General features: G+C 42.5%; 2 protein-coding genes across 3 annotated transcripts; both read left to right on the top strand.

Moving 5' to 3' along the window:
* The first annotated feature begins 162 nt into the window (after positions 1 to 162).
* Positions 163 to 5707, top strand: patl2 (PAT1 homolog 2). Of its 2 annotated transcripts, none has more exons than XM_088285391.1 (19): positions 163 to 309; positions 810 to 972; positions 1115 to 1368; positions 1430 to 1489; positions 1557 to 1610; positions 1678 to 1836; positions 1932 to 1997; positions 2079 to 2227; positions 2493 to 2567; positions 2648 to 2771; positions 2847 to 2964; positions 3059 to 3165; positions 3238 to 3291; positions 3373 to 3515; positions 4164 to 4320; positions 4390 to 4530; positions 4616 to 4713; positions 4793 to 4933; positions 5144 to 5707. In XM_088285391.1, exons 1-19 carry the CDS (start codon positions 286 to 288, stop codon positions 5175 to 5177), a joined length of 2121 nt encoding a protein of 706 aa, XP_088141517.1. In that variant the 5' UTR covers positions 163 to 285; the 3' UTR covers positions 5178 to 5707. The 2 variants fall into 2 exon arrangements, with proteins under 2 accessions (XP_088141517.1, XP_088141518.1); XM_088285392.1 differs by having other exon boundaries at positions 1121 to 1368.
* A 1479-nt stretch (positions 5708 to 7186) lies between these two features.
* Positions 7187 to 16758, top strand: cmn (calymmin). The gene is made up of 45 exons (XM_088284709.1): positions 7187 to 7326; positions 8105 to 8158; positions 8226 to 8339; positions 8404 to 8448; positions 8529 to 8567; positions 9039 to 9089; positions 9160 to 9204; positions 9274 to 9327; positions 9401 to 9451; positions 9544 to 9579; positions 9680 to 9739; positions 9810 to 9872; positions 9950 to 9997; positions 10066 to 10146; positions 10230 to 10280; positions 10450 to 10497; positions 10577 to 10609; positions 10707 to 10733; positions 10811 to 10831; positions 10910 to 10957; positions 11033 to 11077; positions 11151 to 11198; positions 11296 to 11373; positions 11437 to 11490; positions 11693 to 12121; positions 12970 to 13026; positions 13094 to 13144; positions 13262 to 13321; positions 13704 to 13736; positions 13807 to 13854; positions 14109 to 14156; positions 14310 to 14378; positions 14472 to 14522; positions 14625 to 14678; positions 14825 to 14872; positions 15007 to 15045; positions 15107 to 15178; positions 15238 to 15315; positions 15421 to 15480; positions 15567 to 15629; positions 15706 to 15756; positions 15980 to 16036; positions 16225 to 16266; positions 16334 to 16549; positions 16620 to 16758. The coding sequence occupies exons 1-45, from the start codon at positions 7260 to 7262 to the stop codon at positions 16718 to 16720; spliced, it is 2988 nt and encodes a 995-aa protein (XP_088140835.1). The 5' UTR covers positions 7187 to 7259; the 3' UTR covers positions 16721 to 16758.
* Positions 16759 to 16775: the final 17 nt, after the last annotated feature.

Here is a 16775-nt window from a genome sequence, read left to right on the forward strand (position 1 = left end):
GAATGGGACAAAATGACGTACAACGTAGTGGTATTGGTGTACCTAATAAATTGTCCCGTCAAGTGACCCTAATGTAATGCTAGTTTTGACCACTAGATGTCGCCATTTGCATTTTTTTTAAAAACTCGCCATGCGTCTGCTTACGAATGTGCGTGATGACGTAGCGCGTTCCGTCGCGCCCAGGTGAGCTCAATTAAACTTTAAATAAAGTGAGTCGCTACCAGCAGTGAAACCGGGACGACATTTAACCCGATCCGGCAGCATTAAAGAGACAAAAAACACACCATGAGTGATTCAGAGCAAACGAAAGTAAGTGAAGAACACTTAAGGAAGTTTTTCCATCAGGTTTAGCAAATGAAGTCGTTCCCTCATTTTGGGTGTGTATCTTTGTTAAATGCAGTGTCGCTCAACCTTCAATGTGGACTTATTCTACCTGTTGTTGTTGTTGACAAAAACATGAGACTACATTCATCATAATCACAGAAGATGCTGCTTGTTAAATTAAATGTTTGCGGTGTAAGTGGTTTTGCCCGACCAACCAATCAGGGGATGGAAAAATCGTGACGTCGTAACTGTCGCTGTGAAAATGAATTTGATATCTGATTAGTTTAAGGGAAGGTAAATCAGGCTAATACTGTGCTATCTTTCAGATTAGGGCAAAACAATGACATTTAAAATAGACAATGAAATTTTGTAGTAGACAAAAAAAACACACTCCAGATACCAATGGCAAATTTAATATGCCTGAAATTCCTTGCGAATGTCATATGAATATACGATTGACTGGTTCTTGTATTTTGTCATCCGAGGTGGCCGCAGAGGTTGAAGAGTCCCAACAGCCTCAGTGGCCTGAAAATGGAGATGAGTGGAGTGATGAGGAGGCCGAGACTAGCATGGACTGCGGGCTCCTGCAGGTCATGGTAGAGGAGGACGAGGAGCGTAACATCCACAATGAGGAGACTTTTGGCATGGGTGTGTTGAGACATTTTTTTTTTTGCAATGAAACAATTTAAAAAAGTGTTATGTGAAGCATTAAACAACAACATCTGCAAAGGAAAATTGGCACATTGTGTAACAAATTGCACTGATTGTGACTTCTGTTTGTCCATGTAAGATGTAGACGCACAGGTGACCCTCAACGGGCCCAACGGCACCCTCCTTGGGTTAGCGGACCTTCCGCCTCGGCCCCCCACGCCACCGCCTGACCTCAAACCTCCGTCGCCTCACAGCTCGCCCTCTCCTCCTGTCCGGGTGCCCCATTACTTGCAGCGAAGCAGAGGGCGAGGTTTGAGGAGGGGGCTGAGCAGGGGTCACATCTTCGAAGACCCCGCAGTCATGAGAATTGTGGAGGGCCGGCCGAGCCTCAAGGTGATGTTTGGATTGGCTTTTTGACTTCTTCCTCAGCTCACCTCTTGTTTTTGAACTCCAGAGTCTGGATAGCGCTATCGTGGACTGTGGGAGTGTCATGTTCCACCACACCTTTGAGGACGTAAGTGCGTTTTGCCGAGTTATTTTCTCTTGCATGTTTTTCATGGCTTTCATTTTTGTTCCTGTAGTGGACGGAACCATCGTACAGAAAGGCCAGAAGAGTGACTGGATCGATACTTCAGGTGAGGATGACAGAAGTCTCGGCGTCTCGAGACTTGTTTCCTTATCCCGTGCGCTTCTGTCTCTTAGGACAGCGCTATAGTGTGTGTGATTGAGGGCCACGGAGGCCGAGATCAACATCTGACCTCCAACTTCCTGGATCCCGCCTCCTGCTTCAGGGGTAGGAGAGGAGGGGAAACGTGGGGGCCTTATTCAAGGCGGCAGTTTGGCTTGAGAGGCCCCTCACAGGTGGAGAATTCCTTTTTATCAACGCAACTTGACATCTTCTGGAAACTATGAAAAAGGTTAAATAAAAATATATCATTTGAACCATGTCTGTGTAGGTGCCCATGATGCCAGGCCCCCCTTTTGCCCGTCAGCCACTGACCCCGAGGCAGCACTACAATCAGGTAGATGCACTCGTATCCATTCCGAAAAGGTAAATTTGTTTGTCCCAATACATGAATCGTATTTTATTTTTTCTTAATCAGACGGGTGGGTTTGGGTATCCCACAAACCGGCCATGCCCACCCACCCTGCAGCCACTCACTCCCAAAATCATGCAGCTTCGTTTTGGGGCCAACTCACCGCGGCCGTCCCCTTTTTACAGCCCCTCATCAAATCCAGTACAGCAGATCAGGTTTGTGTCGAAGCAAAGGCGGACGAAAAATTCTCAATGGCTTTGGTGTTCACTTCCGTTATTAAAAGCATTTTGTGAGACTTTTTAACCCAAAGAACATTGGAGACGGCGCATAAATCTTGATTCATTTTTTTTTTATTTTATATATTTTTATTTTTTAAATTAATTTAGTTTTTTTTTAATTTATTTATTTTATTTTTTACATTTTATTTATTTTTTTTAATTTTCAAGATTCAGTCCTTAAATTATTGTGTGTAATTTGCAGCTGTCCCGGCCCAGTCACCCAGCTACACCCACAACATAAACGTGCGCTTAACCAAAAACAACGTCCGTTCCAGAGGTGGGGGCGCCGTCTTGCTTAAATCTGCCATGATGAAATATTGACTGTACTTTTTATCGTATGGAATGTCACACTCCTAGGAAATTGGATAGTTGGGATCCTTACTGTCATCTGATGACGGCTAAGGAGAAGGAATGGATCATCCGCCTTCAGATGATCCAGCTGCAAAGTGAGAATCCGTATCTTGAGGATTACTACTACCAGGTATGAAAGCGCCAAATTTAGCAAAACCTTTACAGTCACGCTTTGTTATATTTGCTTGTGCGTTTGGCGTTTTAGGAGTACTACAGGCGAGTGGAAGCCAAGATGGCGGAAGAGGAGCTGGGCATCAGGGGCAAGCGGGAGCCCCCCAAACTCACCACTCCTTACATCACCAAAACGGACGCCTACACGCCAGGTTATCCTCGCCGTCTTCTGAAGATCTGTTTTTAAGTGGCTCAAATGAAGCCTAATAAAGTTCAGCTGTTCTCGTTGCACTTTCGTCCTCGCAGTGGTGCACATTGAAGGCTCCCTTGGTCAAGTGGCCGTGTCCACTTGTTACTCACCTCGGCGCGCCATCGGGGCTGTTCACGCCGTTCAAGCTCAGGGTCCACTCGAGGTGATTTTTATTTTTGCCGCCACGTCGTTCATGTTTTTTTTTTAAATAATCCGTTTCCCTCGCTTTCTCCAGGAGCACAAAGACACGACGCGGCAACGATTAGAGCTTCTGAGCGAAATTGAAAAGGTGCGTGGAGACATGCTTTTTTTTTTTTTTTTTCTCTCTCTCTCCTTTTCCTCCTCATTTTCGCCTCTTCTTGCCTTGCAGCTGTTTATAGTTCTGTTAGAGGTGGAAGAGTGGGATAGGAACAAAACGGCAGTCTTGTCTGATCCTGAGGAGAAGAGGTTGCTGGAGAAGACCCAGAGGAAAGTGGAGCACATCTACTGCAGGATGCAGCACCACGATGCCCTGTGAGTAAACGATAGGACCAAGTGCTCCTGTGCAGCGCCGCTGGAAATGCTTCAAGTTATTGGCTTTTTGCAAAATTGATTGAATATATATATATTTTTTTAATTTTATGTGCACACACTAATGAAATGTATATATTGTCTGGAAAGTGTCCAAAGCACTTCACTTCTTGATTTATTTATTTTTTTTTACTTTTTAAATTAATTAATTTTTTTATATACTTTATCCAAAATGGAAAAATTAAGATTTAAAATTTTTTTAAATAATCAAAAATCTGCTGTGAGTTACATTCTTAAATTTGTCCTAAAAATTATACACAAAATATTTCGTAATGACACCTTGTTTTTTTTTTTTTGTGCTAATTTATTAAGAAACTATTTCGAACGTACATCCTTATTCTCCATTTTTATTTCACTATAGTCGTTCCAACAAGCATGCTATATTTTTTTAAATGCACATGTCAGCAGAATATGAATATTTTATTTTTTAAATAATTTTTGTTTTTATCTCTTTGCACTTGTAATAACTTATCAAAAATGTTGGAATTTTATAATTGCCGGGTTTTGTTGGCAAATTTATTTTAAATCCGTTTAATAATTTCCCTATGAATCCAATTGGCTTTTTTGAGGATATTTTTTTTTTTTTTTAAGAAATTCCGAAGGGGAGTTTCTTCCTTTCCTGGTGGTCTCAAAGGGCAAAAAGCTTCTTGCCCGCCTCTTGCCGTTCTTGAAGCATGATTCAGCCATCAAGATCCTGAGGATCGTCACCAACAACCTTCCAACGCTGATGAGCAGAGACACCGAAGAGGTGCAACACGATTGTAGCATTTTCTCGAGCGGATCGTGGCTCACGTTTTTTTTTTTTTGTTTTATTTAGAATCTCCCAGTGCTCTACCCTCCACTTCGAAATGTCATCGGCGGCCTGAACTTCAGTCAGCTGATCGGGATCCTCCGAGTTCTGACCTCGTTGGAGAATCTCTCCGCCAATGAGTGTCTCTCACTGGTGTGCCAGAACAAGGTCTTTGCACTTCTCCTTGGATGATTTCACTATCCTTAACTTGATTACAGCATTCAATCAAACAATATTTCCACCCTCACCTCAGTTTGGAATCTCGCTACTTTATGCTCTGCTGTCCCACGGAGAGAAATTGCTGTCCTCCAGTGTTCCTTTGGAGCCCAGCATCGGTGACTTTGAAACATGGTACCACTTCCAGCTTGTTGCTCCCGAAAATTAGGACCAGTTCAGACGCCTCTCCTCTATTTTTGTTCATCTTTTTCAGGACGGACACCATATTCCAGGTGGCGGGGCAGCTTTCCCAGTGTTCACTGGTGGAGCCGCTCCTCCTGCCCTCCAACCTGCTGAAGCTCTTCTGCCGCTACCTGGACAAGCGCACGGTGTACCAGCTCAAAAGCAACATGGAGTAAGTCCACCTTTCAGATTTAAGTAAGTTTGGATCGGGCTTTACGTGAGCTCACTAAGCTGCATAGGTTCTTCCAAAGCAGGTGTGGGCAAACTACGGCCCGGGGGCCACATGCGGCCCGTTAAACGTTTTAACCCGGCCCGCCGAACTTGAAAAAAAAAAAAATGAATACACCTTTTTATATCAATCCAAAATGTTTTTTTTATTTAGGTCTGCGACAGGAGGTTTGGCGCTTCCGTCCTGAGCGCAACGGCGTGTGGCCATGTTATCCCGAGCGAAGGCGGACCTTGCACGTCAAAGTTTGTTGTCATAAACAACAAGCTTCAATGTAATGTACCTATTTTGATTCTTATTTCTTCCCCACTCATTAGCGCACACCCAGTAACTGTTTCCTTATTTATTTTTTTGGTGTGTCACCCTCTTTGATCTCAAGCCGGTTAGATTATGGTGATGATGAAGTCATAAATACGCGGCTGCTGTTTGTCCATATTTGTGTCGTTCCCGTCAAATTGTGTTGGGTCAGAAGCTGAGGATTGTGTAGTAATATTTCAGATTGTACAGTCAAACCTGTTTATTTATAGTTATCACAAAGTTAGAACGTTGGCCCATGCAATTTGTTTTTTTGGAAAAAAATATATATATATATGAGTTGTGTATAAATGTATTTGATGTGACCTTTTATGTATTTTTCATTTGGAAACAGGAATTATTTAAGTCTCACCCTTGTACAGCACTTGCAAATAAATAAAAAAAAAAAAACATGGTTAAAAATGATCAACAGGTTTGAAGGATTTTTTTTTTTTTTAAGAAGTTGGAAATCAACAGTCCAGATTTTACTGCGCTTGTTTGTTAATTTTGTTTACTTTTAAGCAAACAAGTTGGCGTCCTTTGCAGCGACGCCCATGTGCGACATTCCTCGAAAGTACTGGAGTTTGTTAATGAGATGCAGAGTTAAGAGACAGAATGGGTCGCTTTTTGTGACTTTTCTTAAAATGATTTTTAGAATCGGAATCGACTCCCCCCCCTCCCCCCATGTGATCACCGGGGGGGGGGAAAAAAAAAGTCGGCTGACTTTTGAATGACGGGTCAACATGCCAAAGTGACAACTGTTGCCACGTGAAGTCTTCTTTGACGTCGTGTGATTTTGTAATTGAAGTGTTGACCGAGTTTGTGCAGAAGCCAAGTATGTGAGAGGTCTGGGCGGACGAGGAGGTGACACGTTAACCCTTCCTTGACCTCATAAGATGAGGATTTGGGCTTCCAGTGAGGAATCTAAGTTAAAGGTGAGATCTCTTACTCTTTTCATTTTGCTTGCTTTAAAATGTGCATGTGGGGCACCCGACTCCAGTGGCGTGTGTGTGTGTGTGGGGGGGGGGGTGCGTGCGTGTGTGTGTGTGTGTGTGTATGGGGGAAACCATGGAAACTCAAAAATCTCCCTCATGGTTTCCATGGAGTCACATCTGAGGTCACGTCTGTCATATTGGGGACAGTTCTCCATTGTTGGGGGCTGCGTATGGTTAATTGAATGCATTTTTTTAACTCTATTATTTATTCATGTGTTGTAATGTTTGAATTTATAGTTGAAGAAAATGTAACATTTTCAGTTTAGCAAAAAAAAAAAAAAATCAAGGAACTATTTGTTTTTATTCAATTCAATATCTAATTTTTAAAAAATGCTTGTCACACTTGACAACTGAGAAGTTATAAGTTGAGATGCGTGCTTTGGCAATGCGGTGTACCTCAAGGCTCAATTTTAGGGCCTTTGTTTTTTGTTTTTTTTCTCCTTTTGGCGGTATCATTAGGAATACGCTGATGCCATGTTTTTAAACTCACGTTTTAATAATCTCTCCTGAGGCCCAGAGAGACGCAAAGAACACTCTCTACACCCTGATGACCATTTAACTCTTTTATTCTAACTCCTAACGACGTGCCCCTGTTATTAAGAGTCAACATCCATCACCCTTCTAAGAAAACACCAGCCTGGTTCCTTGCTGAACTCTTTCAAAGATGCTTTTATCATCTTGACAAACATGAGGGATGCCATGCGGAGGTCATCAGTCACTGTCCAAACACCATCTCTTTGCTTCTCTAACTTTCTCTTAAGTGTAAATGTGCCTAATTGGTCACTTTGCGTCTATGTGCTTACAACGGCGGTGTGGATTCAAGGGGGGGAGACTGGAGGAGGAGCACCTGCAGCCAGAGTGTATATGAGACCCTCACATGGGGGCCAGGATGCGCACTCCTCATCGTCACGACATTCTCGTCTCCTCAAAAAGAAAAAAAAACCCAAAAACGTTATATACAATTTTCATTCTGCAGGTCCGTCATGGGTGGACGGTTGCTGTTCCAGTGTGTGCTGATCCTGTGGCTGGTGCAGTGTGCGCATGCTGGGGGTGAGTACATGAAATGAAGAAGCACATTTTTGTTTGGGTGCCAAAGCACTGTGTTAAATGTGAATTTTATTCATCATTAATAAAATAATCATTTGATGAGTGTTTGGACTTGGACCACTAATGACGTACTGGCTCACTGCCTGTTCGTATGAAATCACAATGTGGTGTGATGGAAATTTGCTTTTAACATTATTGTAAATTAAAAAAAAATTTTTTTTTAAAGCAACTCATCGCATGTCCAGTGCTCTGCCAGCACGCTTGTTGGCATAACTTGCTCCCAGTTGAGATAAATGTCTTTTTCAAACACTTGGGTTTGCTTGTCAAATTTCAGACAGTCGTGTGAACCGGAAATCTTAGCAACCATACCCGTGTTGTCCTTAAGCCATATATTCCGTTTTTCGGTGCGGCCGTGCCGATTTTCAAAGGCAGTCGAGCTTCAGTGGCAGCAGGCGTCTAAATTTAACATCCCGCTGCGAGTGGAAGCGCGGTTACAGTCGCTGCATTGACTTCCTATATGTCCCCGAAAGTTGTGTAGTTCCTTAGTGAAGGATTTCTTTTGATGGACAGCTGAATCTCAAACTGGAACTTATTTATTTTTCCCCCTTAGGGGGGTGAGAAGTTCAATTCAGTCTTAGTTGCTTAACAGTGTTGATTTTGTCTTTTTTTTTTTTTTTTAAACATCACTTTAATCATTTTGCATCAAATTTAATTGTGAAATATTGCTTTTTTTTTTTTTTAATTTATTATTATTTTTTTTTAAATCTGGACTTTGTTGAAGGTTATGCCGCAGGAGTGTCTGGAGTACCCGATGGGCATGAAGCGCACTTAAATGGTGTGTGCGTTGGTGCATATTACATCGCAGACAGTATTTTACGGCATATTCATGGATTTTCTTCTAGGACGAAGAGCGCACAATGGTGGAGGCGCTGCAAGAATGCTGTTGCCATCGAAAGGTGTGGGTTCCCAAACGGGTGCGCAGACGGCATACGGCGGATACCCCGATAAAGGAGTTGGTGAGTGAGCGTGAAAAGTGGATGTTGCGGAATGAAGCTCATTTTAGTTTGGCTCAAATTGAAGGCTATGGAGGAGCTGCTGGGATGGCCAATGGAGCGGGAAACAAAGGTTGAATTTTTCTTTCTTCAAATTGTATTTATTTGAGGACTGCTTTGGAATAATCGACACATTCTGATTTTCTTTTTAAGGCTCCGGTGCAGGCAGAGGTCGAGGAGGGTGGCCTCAAGGTAGTTTCATAGTGATCATTAATTGTAATTTCTATTTCAATGGTACCAGAATATTTAGAAAATAAAACATTTACAAGTTTTATTCATATAATTTTTTTCAAGTTTGGCGGGCCGGATTTAAACGTTTAATGGGCCGCATGTGGCCCCCGGGCCGTAGGTTGCCCACAGCTGATGTAGACTGTGACATTCCTTTTTTTTTTTTTTTTTTTTTTTTCCCCCTTTTAAATCTTTTACTTATGACTCTATCAATTTCTGTTCTGTTTATATGTTCAATAAAAAACAAATAATAATAAAAAACAAATAAAACATTTCCCAAATAGGGATGTGCATTTTACTGAAAAACTCAAATGGTAGTTTGACTTCCAGCAGTTTCACCCAATTGCAATAGTACAAAAAAAATGTTCCTTATGACTCACTATTCAACACGAAGTAAATTTTTGCCTTTACTGCATCACTTTATCATTTTTGCAGGATATGGCAGCCATTCTGGCCCCGCCAACCTACACCCAATAAAAGGCAACGGTATGCTTCCCTTCGGAATTCTCATTGTTGCACATTCTCTCCGTTTCAACGTTAAATGCTCACATTGCAGGCTACCGAGCTCACGCCGGTGCATTTGCTGGACAAAGAAATAAAGGTAATGCTCATTTAAGAGAAGATTTAAGATTTTGCCGGCTTCATTCATGGAAACTCTTGATGTCTTCAGGTTATGGAGGTCCTGCTGCCGGACCCCCGAATGGAAATAAAGGCCAGATGAAGGGTGCGTTATCGGATTTGAGCTTGTTGCGTTATTTTAAAAGTCCCGCATCATGGTAACGAACGTTACCTGCTAGGTTATGGTCGTGCAACCGGTGCGCTTGCTGGGAATGGAATTGCGTCAAATGGTGAGTGACCGCTGATGACCAAAAACTGCATTGATGTGGTCGCAGTACAAGTACTGAGTTTTGAGGAAAAAAAATATTTGTCCAACTTGTAGGTTATGCGCACATTGGACTTGCCAATAATGGTTATGGTAAGGAAAGTTCACTGTGTGTGAAAAATATTGAAAAACGTTTCGCTTAATCTCCCGTGAGTTGCTAAAATGAAAATCTCTATAAATTGTCCTTTAACAGGCCGAGGCGTTGCTGGACGTAAACCTGTGAAAGGATACGGCCAGCCGTACTACGGAGCAGGTGATAAAACGACTCGCTTTGTTCTCTTGAGGTCCTCATTAACTCGTACCGTCATCGATTCTTCATTAAGGTGCGGGTGTGGGAGCGTCTCATGGACGGGGGGTACCTCAGCTTGCCAGGAATCCGGGCAAAGGTACGCAGGTTTCTCTGTATGGCTTTGATAAATAAATAAATAAATAAATAAATAAATAAAACTCTGTCTTAATTCAGGATACAGCAAGAATGGACAAAACGGTTATGGTGCACGACAACTAGGTGGTGAGTCAGTCGCTCGTCATCGACCTCTCTTTCCAGATGGTGGTATGAAGACTTGTGTGTGTTCTTAGGCTACACGGGTGGTTATGGCAGTGCAGGATTGAGTCTGGGACCACGATATGGAAGTGGAGGAATCAAAGGACCCAAACCAGGTTGAAGCGTCTTGACAAAAAAAAAAAAAAAATCACTTTGCTTTTTCTTCCACCAAAGTTGATCATTTTTTTTTAATGTTCAGGATATGGCGGTGCAGCGGGTGTACCCAGCAGTCAAGGTGCTGCGCCCGACGGTGAGCTCACAGCAAGGACTCACCAGCAACGATAACTGGGTGGAACGGATTAATGGCATATGCATTCATTTCAATGGGGGAAGTCGCTTTGAGTGTGGTCCATGGACAAATTAAAATATTTCCATTCCCATAATAAATGGCTCATGAAACCCCTTTTGGTTAACTGCAGCTTATGCCGGCGCCAGAGCCCAGAATGGCCTTGGAGGCTTACCGAACGGTGGGTCATTTATCTTTTCGAGTAAAACATAATTAGTATGATGGATGTTTTGTTTATTTGTTTTTGGTTGGTTCTGAAGGTTTTGGATACCCCAACTATCCTGTCAAAGCAGGTAGATACGGTGATTACGCAACATTACCCCCCAAAAAATGACAATCTTGGGTTCAAGAATTATTCATAGGTGTCATTTTTTTTTTTTCTTTTCCAAGGATATGGCAATGGCGCCAAGCCCAACGGTGCGTCTCGCATTTCACATTCAAAATGTCGGTTAAATGCAAGTATCGTTATAAAAGTAACTTTCATTGCTTTTCAGGATACGGAGCAGACAGAGGAGGTACTGCCATCTCTGAAGACACGTTTTGGAAATGTGTACCACTAAGTACGATCTAAATGTTGTTTTTTTTTAATGAAGGTTATGCAACTGGCGTTGTTCCCAGTGGATTTGGAACCAAACCGAATGGTAGGCGATCACGTTTAGGCTTATATCTCATACGAGCGGTTTGGAAATGGTGCATTGATGATTGTTTGGTTTCAGGTTATGGAGCCGGTGGCACCATAGGATATGGCGCTAAACCCAATGGTGACATCCTATCCCTATGAGCGGATCATACTGGTCTCTCCGACGTCTTATTTGTTGTCACGCTTTCCTTCAGGTGCTGGAAATGGCGCAGCACTCGGCGGAGCCGGAAATAAACTCAATGGTGTGTTTTATTAGGAATTCAAAAACTCGTAGCGCCGTTTATTCCATTTGAGCACTCTGTTCTTGGCGTCATGATAAATCTAAACCACGTCGTTCAGGATATGGCGCAGGAGGACGAGGACCTGGTTCAGCTCCTCAGGCCACTCAAGGCCTTGGACCTGCGTTACCTGGGCAAGGTAGTAGTTCTCCCTCCGTTTTGATATTGAAACCAGGATGAACTTGAATATTTATATTCACAGGCATTGGCGGTTCTGCCGGCATCCCAAATCAACCAGCTAAAGCACCGAACTCTGGTAAGTAGTCTGCCTATCAACTGTAGAGTGAGGAAAAAGTGCATTTTGTCTAAATGCGATCTGAGTCATTCCTGAAAGATCCACTAGAGGGCAGCATAGCGTTTAAAAGGAAGCGCCAACACCTTGTAATCAATGTTGCATGAACAAAATCACACGCACACAAACCAATTTTACTATAAACATGTTTCTGTCTGCGTCTCAGGATTCGTCCAGAAGCCGTATGGTAAAGGTCCAAAGCTGCCAGGTGCCCCAAATGGCAAAGGTCTTAAAGGTGCCGTACTGCCCCCTCAGCAACCAGCCTCAACACTCCGCGAGGGCGCCTCACCTCAGCGACCGATTATTGAAGGTGACTCACTGCCGGCGCCTGATCCCACCAATGGCCGCCTGGTTCTGGTCACCAAAGACCAATATCAGAAACTGCCCTCTCCTGTGCCGCAAGGGAAAAACTACATGCAGGCGACACCGGCATATGTACCCGTTTTCCCTCAGGGGAAAGAGCCCAAGCTTGGGCCGGAATCCTCTCCTGGGTCAGAGTTCATGAGACCACCGGACAAAAGTATGAAGCCCACCTCTTATGAAGCTGGACTGCACAATAACGCTGCAGGAGGTAGACCTGGAGCACCTCCTCAAGGCAAGTACTCTTATTTTACATCAAGCAAAAGTCAAACAAGTCATGACTTGGGTTTAAAAAAAAAAAAGAAAAAATGTGTATATATAAATATATATATATATTAAAAAATATATAATTTTTTTATGTCTTTTTTTTTTTTACATGACAATGTAGAATTGATTATTATTTTTTTTTAATTGGCGCTGTATTATTTATTTATTTAAAAGATTAGCAGAATGTTGACCACACGTATGGCCTCTAGGTTATGTTTTTGGCGGCGATGTGCCCACACAAAAAAGTCCCGAGGCCGATGATGTGTTTGGGGTGGGTGTCAACGGTGAGGGTTACGCTGCTCCGAGTTCAAACAACGTCATCCATCCTGAGCAAAGGCCAGCAGCGCAAGAACCCCCGGCGGAGGAAGTCCAAAGTGTGGAGACTGAGGAAGCCACTGACGGGCGGATGGTCAAAGGTGTCAAAATTTTCAGGGGGAACTCGGCTCTTCTGGTTCACTAACGGAATCCTCAATTCGATGCCTGCAGTGCATGTTTGCGTGTCAAAGCACTTTTGTTTGATCTTGTTCAGAAAGTCTCCGTTTTTTCCTGAGGCCGACGTTAAAATAGTTGTGCGGATCTGAGTTTGTCAAGAGTTGAATTTTTTTGTTTTATAAGACTTGCTGTCTTTCATCCGCCAATATACTAAACTGTAACATTCAAGTTGTCATTTCCGTGATGCCTGACATCTTGTACTTGTGTAGTGTGCCCTCGTTGGTTTGCTGCATGGCGTTCAATTTAACGTAGTCCTCAAAAACACTTCATTTGCATCCGTAAACAAGATATCCACACTAATTCCCAATCTGTCCTTAATTTTAGAGAATGGAGGAGGCGCGCCAATACCCAAGGGACAAGGTGCTAAAGCAGGCGAACCTGGTAGAATTTTATTTATTTATAAGCGTGCATCTTTGCTTTTGTAAAATAAACGCACATTTTGTTGTAGACTGTGGCCCAGGGGGTCCAAATGGACAATGGATGAAAATACCGAGACCAGGTAAAACTATGCAAATAAAAATGTCCAGTATTTTTGACCTTTGACCTTTTGAGTACCCGATTCACTCACCCCAAAAGAATTCCGCTAACGGTAAATAATTTCATTGTGCTTCCTCAGTTTACAGACCAGGAGCCAACCTTGGAGGAGCTGGCTATGTCAAGGGAAACTCTTACCCAGGTCAGCATTCAAATGAAATCGTTTAAATCTTGGTAGATTTTTTTATTTTTTATTTATTTTTTTGACTTGTACGCTAATGTAAGATTTATTTTCACGAGAATGTCTATATTTGTATAGATCTATTTTATGTCTTATTTAGGGGGACTATTGTTTTGTTGTATTGGCGGAGGGATATGGAGTGTAAAGAGGAACGAGCGAGAGAGAGGCTCTAGAGAGATGGAGTGAGCGGACTAATGAATAAAGTCGTATGTGGAGCTATTCCCTCTCCGTGTGCTGTTCTTTCTCCCACGAACCCCGATGTCGGACTAGAACTCACCACCCCCAGGGAATCGAGTGTTACACGAACAAAATTCATGATGCATTTTAAAATTTGTATTTGCAGGAAATGCAGGTCCTGGTGAACATTTTAAAGCAGGTAAACTGGATGCTTAACGCGGGCTGCAAGTGGTGTGTTAACACACAAGAGATGTTTTTTTTTGTTGCAGGATATCCAAATGGCTATCCTGCTGCTGGTGGCCAGCCAAACTTTGCAAGTATGTAGAATCTTTTATTGCTTTGGAAAAAGTTGATTTTTTTTTTAATTTTTTTTTTTTATTAATACTGTTTCACTTTAGCAGTTGGCAAATGATCCAGCTCTCATTAAAAAAAAAAAAAAAAGTATGTTTAATATTGACAATTTTTCCAGATCTTGGCCATAGTGTTCCAACTAGTGACACAAAATCAGGTATGGGGAATTTGGCCCCTAATCTGATGTTTCTTAATTTTTCTTTACGTGCTGGATTTGCAGGTGGTGGTGTGCAGGTGCCTTACACTGGCGTGCCAGTCAGCATTGATGGTAAGACGATGCCTCGGAAAGAATGCAAGTCAATTTTGTGGAAGAGCATTTAATTTCTGCCACTAGATGTCGCTGTTTTTTTTTTTTTTTTTAAGATCACTCTGTTTTATGTGATATTCACTCAAATGTTTTTTTTTGTTTTTTTTATTCCAGGTGCAAATCAGCCTGAGCCACAGCCAGCTGGCCTTGGTCCAAACGGAAAACAAGGCCCGGTGTTCGGTGGTGCGTAAAATGTTTTTAAGTTCTGTACTTTATTCGGAAGAAACAAACAAAACATTGTAACAACCACACCATTCCCCCCCCCCCCTGCACCAGGAATGGAGAGTTTACCTTACGGGGGTCCTGAGAATGCAAACGCCAAGTTTGGTGAGATTTTGTTCTTAGTCCTTCCAAATCTATTTTTAAAACCTTCAATCTCCACAAAAAGATTTTTTTTTTAATCTTGTGAATAATATCATGTTGATCCAGGCATTGGTGGATTACAATTTGGTGGCAACCCTCAGACAGGAAATAACGGTGGCGGTAATTATTATATTTATTTTATTTTTTTTTTATTTGTAGTGATTTGGTTGCAGTGAAAAACCACAGGTGCTATATCCGGTGCCACGTGACCTTTTTGTTCATAAACTATCTCATTGTGCTTCTGAAACGGTCTTTTTCTAACGCAGGCTATGGCATCCATGGACCGGCTGCTGATGTGAAATCGGGAAAATATGGTAGGCACGTTGTTTCCGAAAGCTCGTCACTGATGTACATTTTGTCAGTGGCCAATCATGATGTAATGTATATTTTAAAGGCGGAATTAGTTTTACTAGTCACTGTGAATTCTGTTCTGTTGATGTGACTCTAGGAGCAGCTAACATGGCGGGCATTGCACCTGGACAATACGGTAGGTAAACTGTCGATAGAGAGAAGATAGAAATACTCGGCTAACTGCTCTTTTTGGTCAGGTTACGACAGCGTCCCCAATATTGGCCACCTTCTAGGTCTTGGCAGTGATAGTCACATGGCTGGCAAGTATGGTGAGTCAAGTTTTATCACACACAAGTTTTTGTTTGTGTCCTGATGGCGTTCTGTGCAGGTTATGGAAGAATGCCGCAGCAAGTGCAACCTGTTGGCTTTGTCCCTCAGCTCAAGACTCCTGGCGCTGGACAATATGGTGAATGTTTAGCATGAAATCCTGGAAAACAATCTATAAATTGGAAAATTCTTCTTTTTTTTTTATTTGTCTTACTTGTTGCTCTTTTGTATTTCTTTGCCACAGGTCCGGCGGCCTTACCGTATCAGTCGGGTCCTCTTGGATTTGGACCAAATGGGCACTATGGTGAGAGCCAATCATTAAAAAAAAATATATTTATTTATTTTTTTGGGGGGCTATTTTGATTTGAACACATTTTTGTGATTCTCAAGGTGGCGACGGTTCCTTTGTGCCACAAGGCCTCGCCGGTGAAGAAAAGCCCGCTGGGCAACATGGTTCATTTTTCTTTTATCATTTGATCCACATTCCCTCTTCAGGGCATTTGTATATAACTTGATTTTTATCTTTTAGTAGCACTCCACCAGAGCCAGCCTCTCGGATCGGCTTCTGACAGCCGATCAGGTGGAGCACAAATTGGTAAATTGAGATTGTTACGCGACTTGAAGGAAAAGTAAATGACCGTATTTCTTTTGATCTTACACAGGTTCACCTTATGAATCCCAGCCTGGTGCAGCTGAGAATGTCAACGGTGCGTCATCCACTAAAGAAAACAGTTTGGGACTTTTAAAGATTGCATTTTGTTAATTTTTTTTATTTTTTTGGGGTGGTCTTAATTTCTTCTCAGTTGGAGGTGATCCAAATCTGTCACGAGTGGGCGAGGGCATAGCGAATAATAAATATGGTAAGTGTGAATTGGTCACGTGTGCGAGCCGTAAGAAGGAAGTTGTCGGTCTTAAAGTTAAAGTTGGTAATAAGCAAGTTATTACTTGAGCTGCCTTCATTTTAGGACAGTTCGTTATTTTATTTGTATTTATTTATTTTGGAGCAGCCGACAAGTGTACTCTGTAACATATTTTTTTTGACTTTCAGAAAATGTGGGTTACATAAGCAGAAGCAAACTGCAGCCAGAAGGTAACAAAGTCATTTCCAAGTTTCTATACTGGATGTTAAAAAAAAAAAATCCTAATTTTCTGTCCAGTGATTTCGCTCCCTGCGGCACCCACGCCCTTGCCGCTGGACTCCGCCTTCACGTCAGCGAAAACCGACGACCTCCCAGGTGCCGGCGTCCTGCCGTTCAATACCGACGCGGACAGGCACGCCGATGCCCGAAGGTCGGAGCAGCCGGACGACCCGGCGCAGATGCGGCGGCAGGTTCAAATCCAGCAGCACCTCAAATTGCATTTTCATCCTCAAGGCAAGCGGCACTAATTGAATTAAAAAAAAAAAAAAAAGCCCACTTGAACTTTTGTGACACTTGTCTACAGGATCAAAGAATGCGAAATACGACTTGAATGGCTTCTTTGGAAACGGTGGCTACCACGGTAAGAACCGATTTTTAAAAAATAGAAAAATGTCAAAAGATTAATCGCTTTTCTTCCACACAGGTTAACACGTCTGCCGTCACTTTATTCTCACGTCTC

The sequence above is a fragment of the Idiotropiscis lumnitzeri genome, chromosome 20 (genome assembly GCF_059441095.1).
Source record: "Idiotropiscis lumnitzeri isolate Australia: NSW breed Sydney's pygmy pipehorse chromosome 20, RoL_Ilum_1.0, whole genome shotgun sequence".
Lineage (NCBI taxonomy): Eukaryota > Metazoa > Chordata > Actinopteri > Syngnathiformes > Syngnathidae > Idiotropiscis > Idiotropiscis lumnitzeri.

Bases quoted from the DNA above. Each gene is read 5' to 3' on its own strand.
- cmn (XM_088284709.1), top strand. From the start codon at position 7,260: ATGGGTGGACGGTTGCTGTTCCAGTGTGTGCTGATCCTGTGGCTGGTG. The intron at 10,147-10,229 runs GTTGAAGCGTCT...TTTAATGTTCAG, and splicing joins AATCAAAGGACCCAAACCAG to GATATGGCGGTGCAGCGGGT. The intron at 10,281-10,449 runs GTGAGCTCACAG...GGTTAACTGCAG, and splicing joins TCAAGGTGCTGCGCCCGACG to CTTATGCCGGCGCCAGAGCC.
- patl2 (XM_088285391.1), top strand. From the start codon at position 286: ATGAGTGATTCAGAGCAAACGAAA. The intron at 1,998-2,078 runs GTAGATGCACTC...TTTCTTAATCAG, and splicing joins CGAGGCAGCACTACAATCAG to ACGGGTGGGTTTGGGTATCC. The intron at 2,228-2,492 runs GTTTGTGTCGAA...TGTAATTTGCAG, and splicing joins AATCCAGTACAGCAGATCAG to CTGTCCCGGCCCAGTCACCC.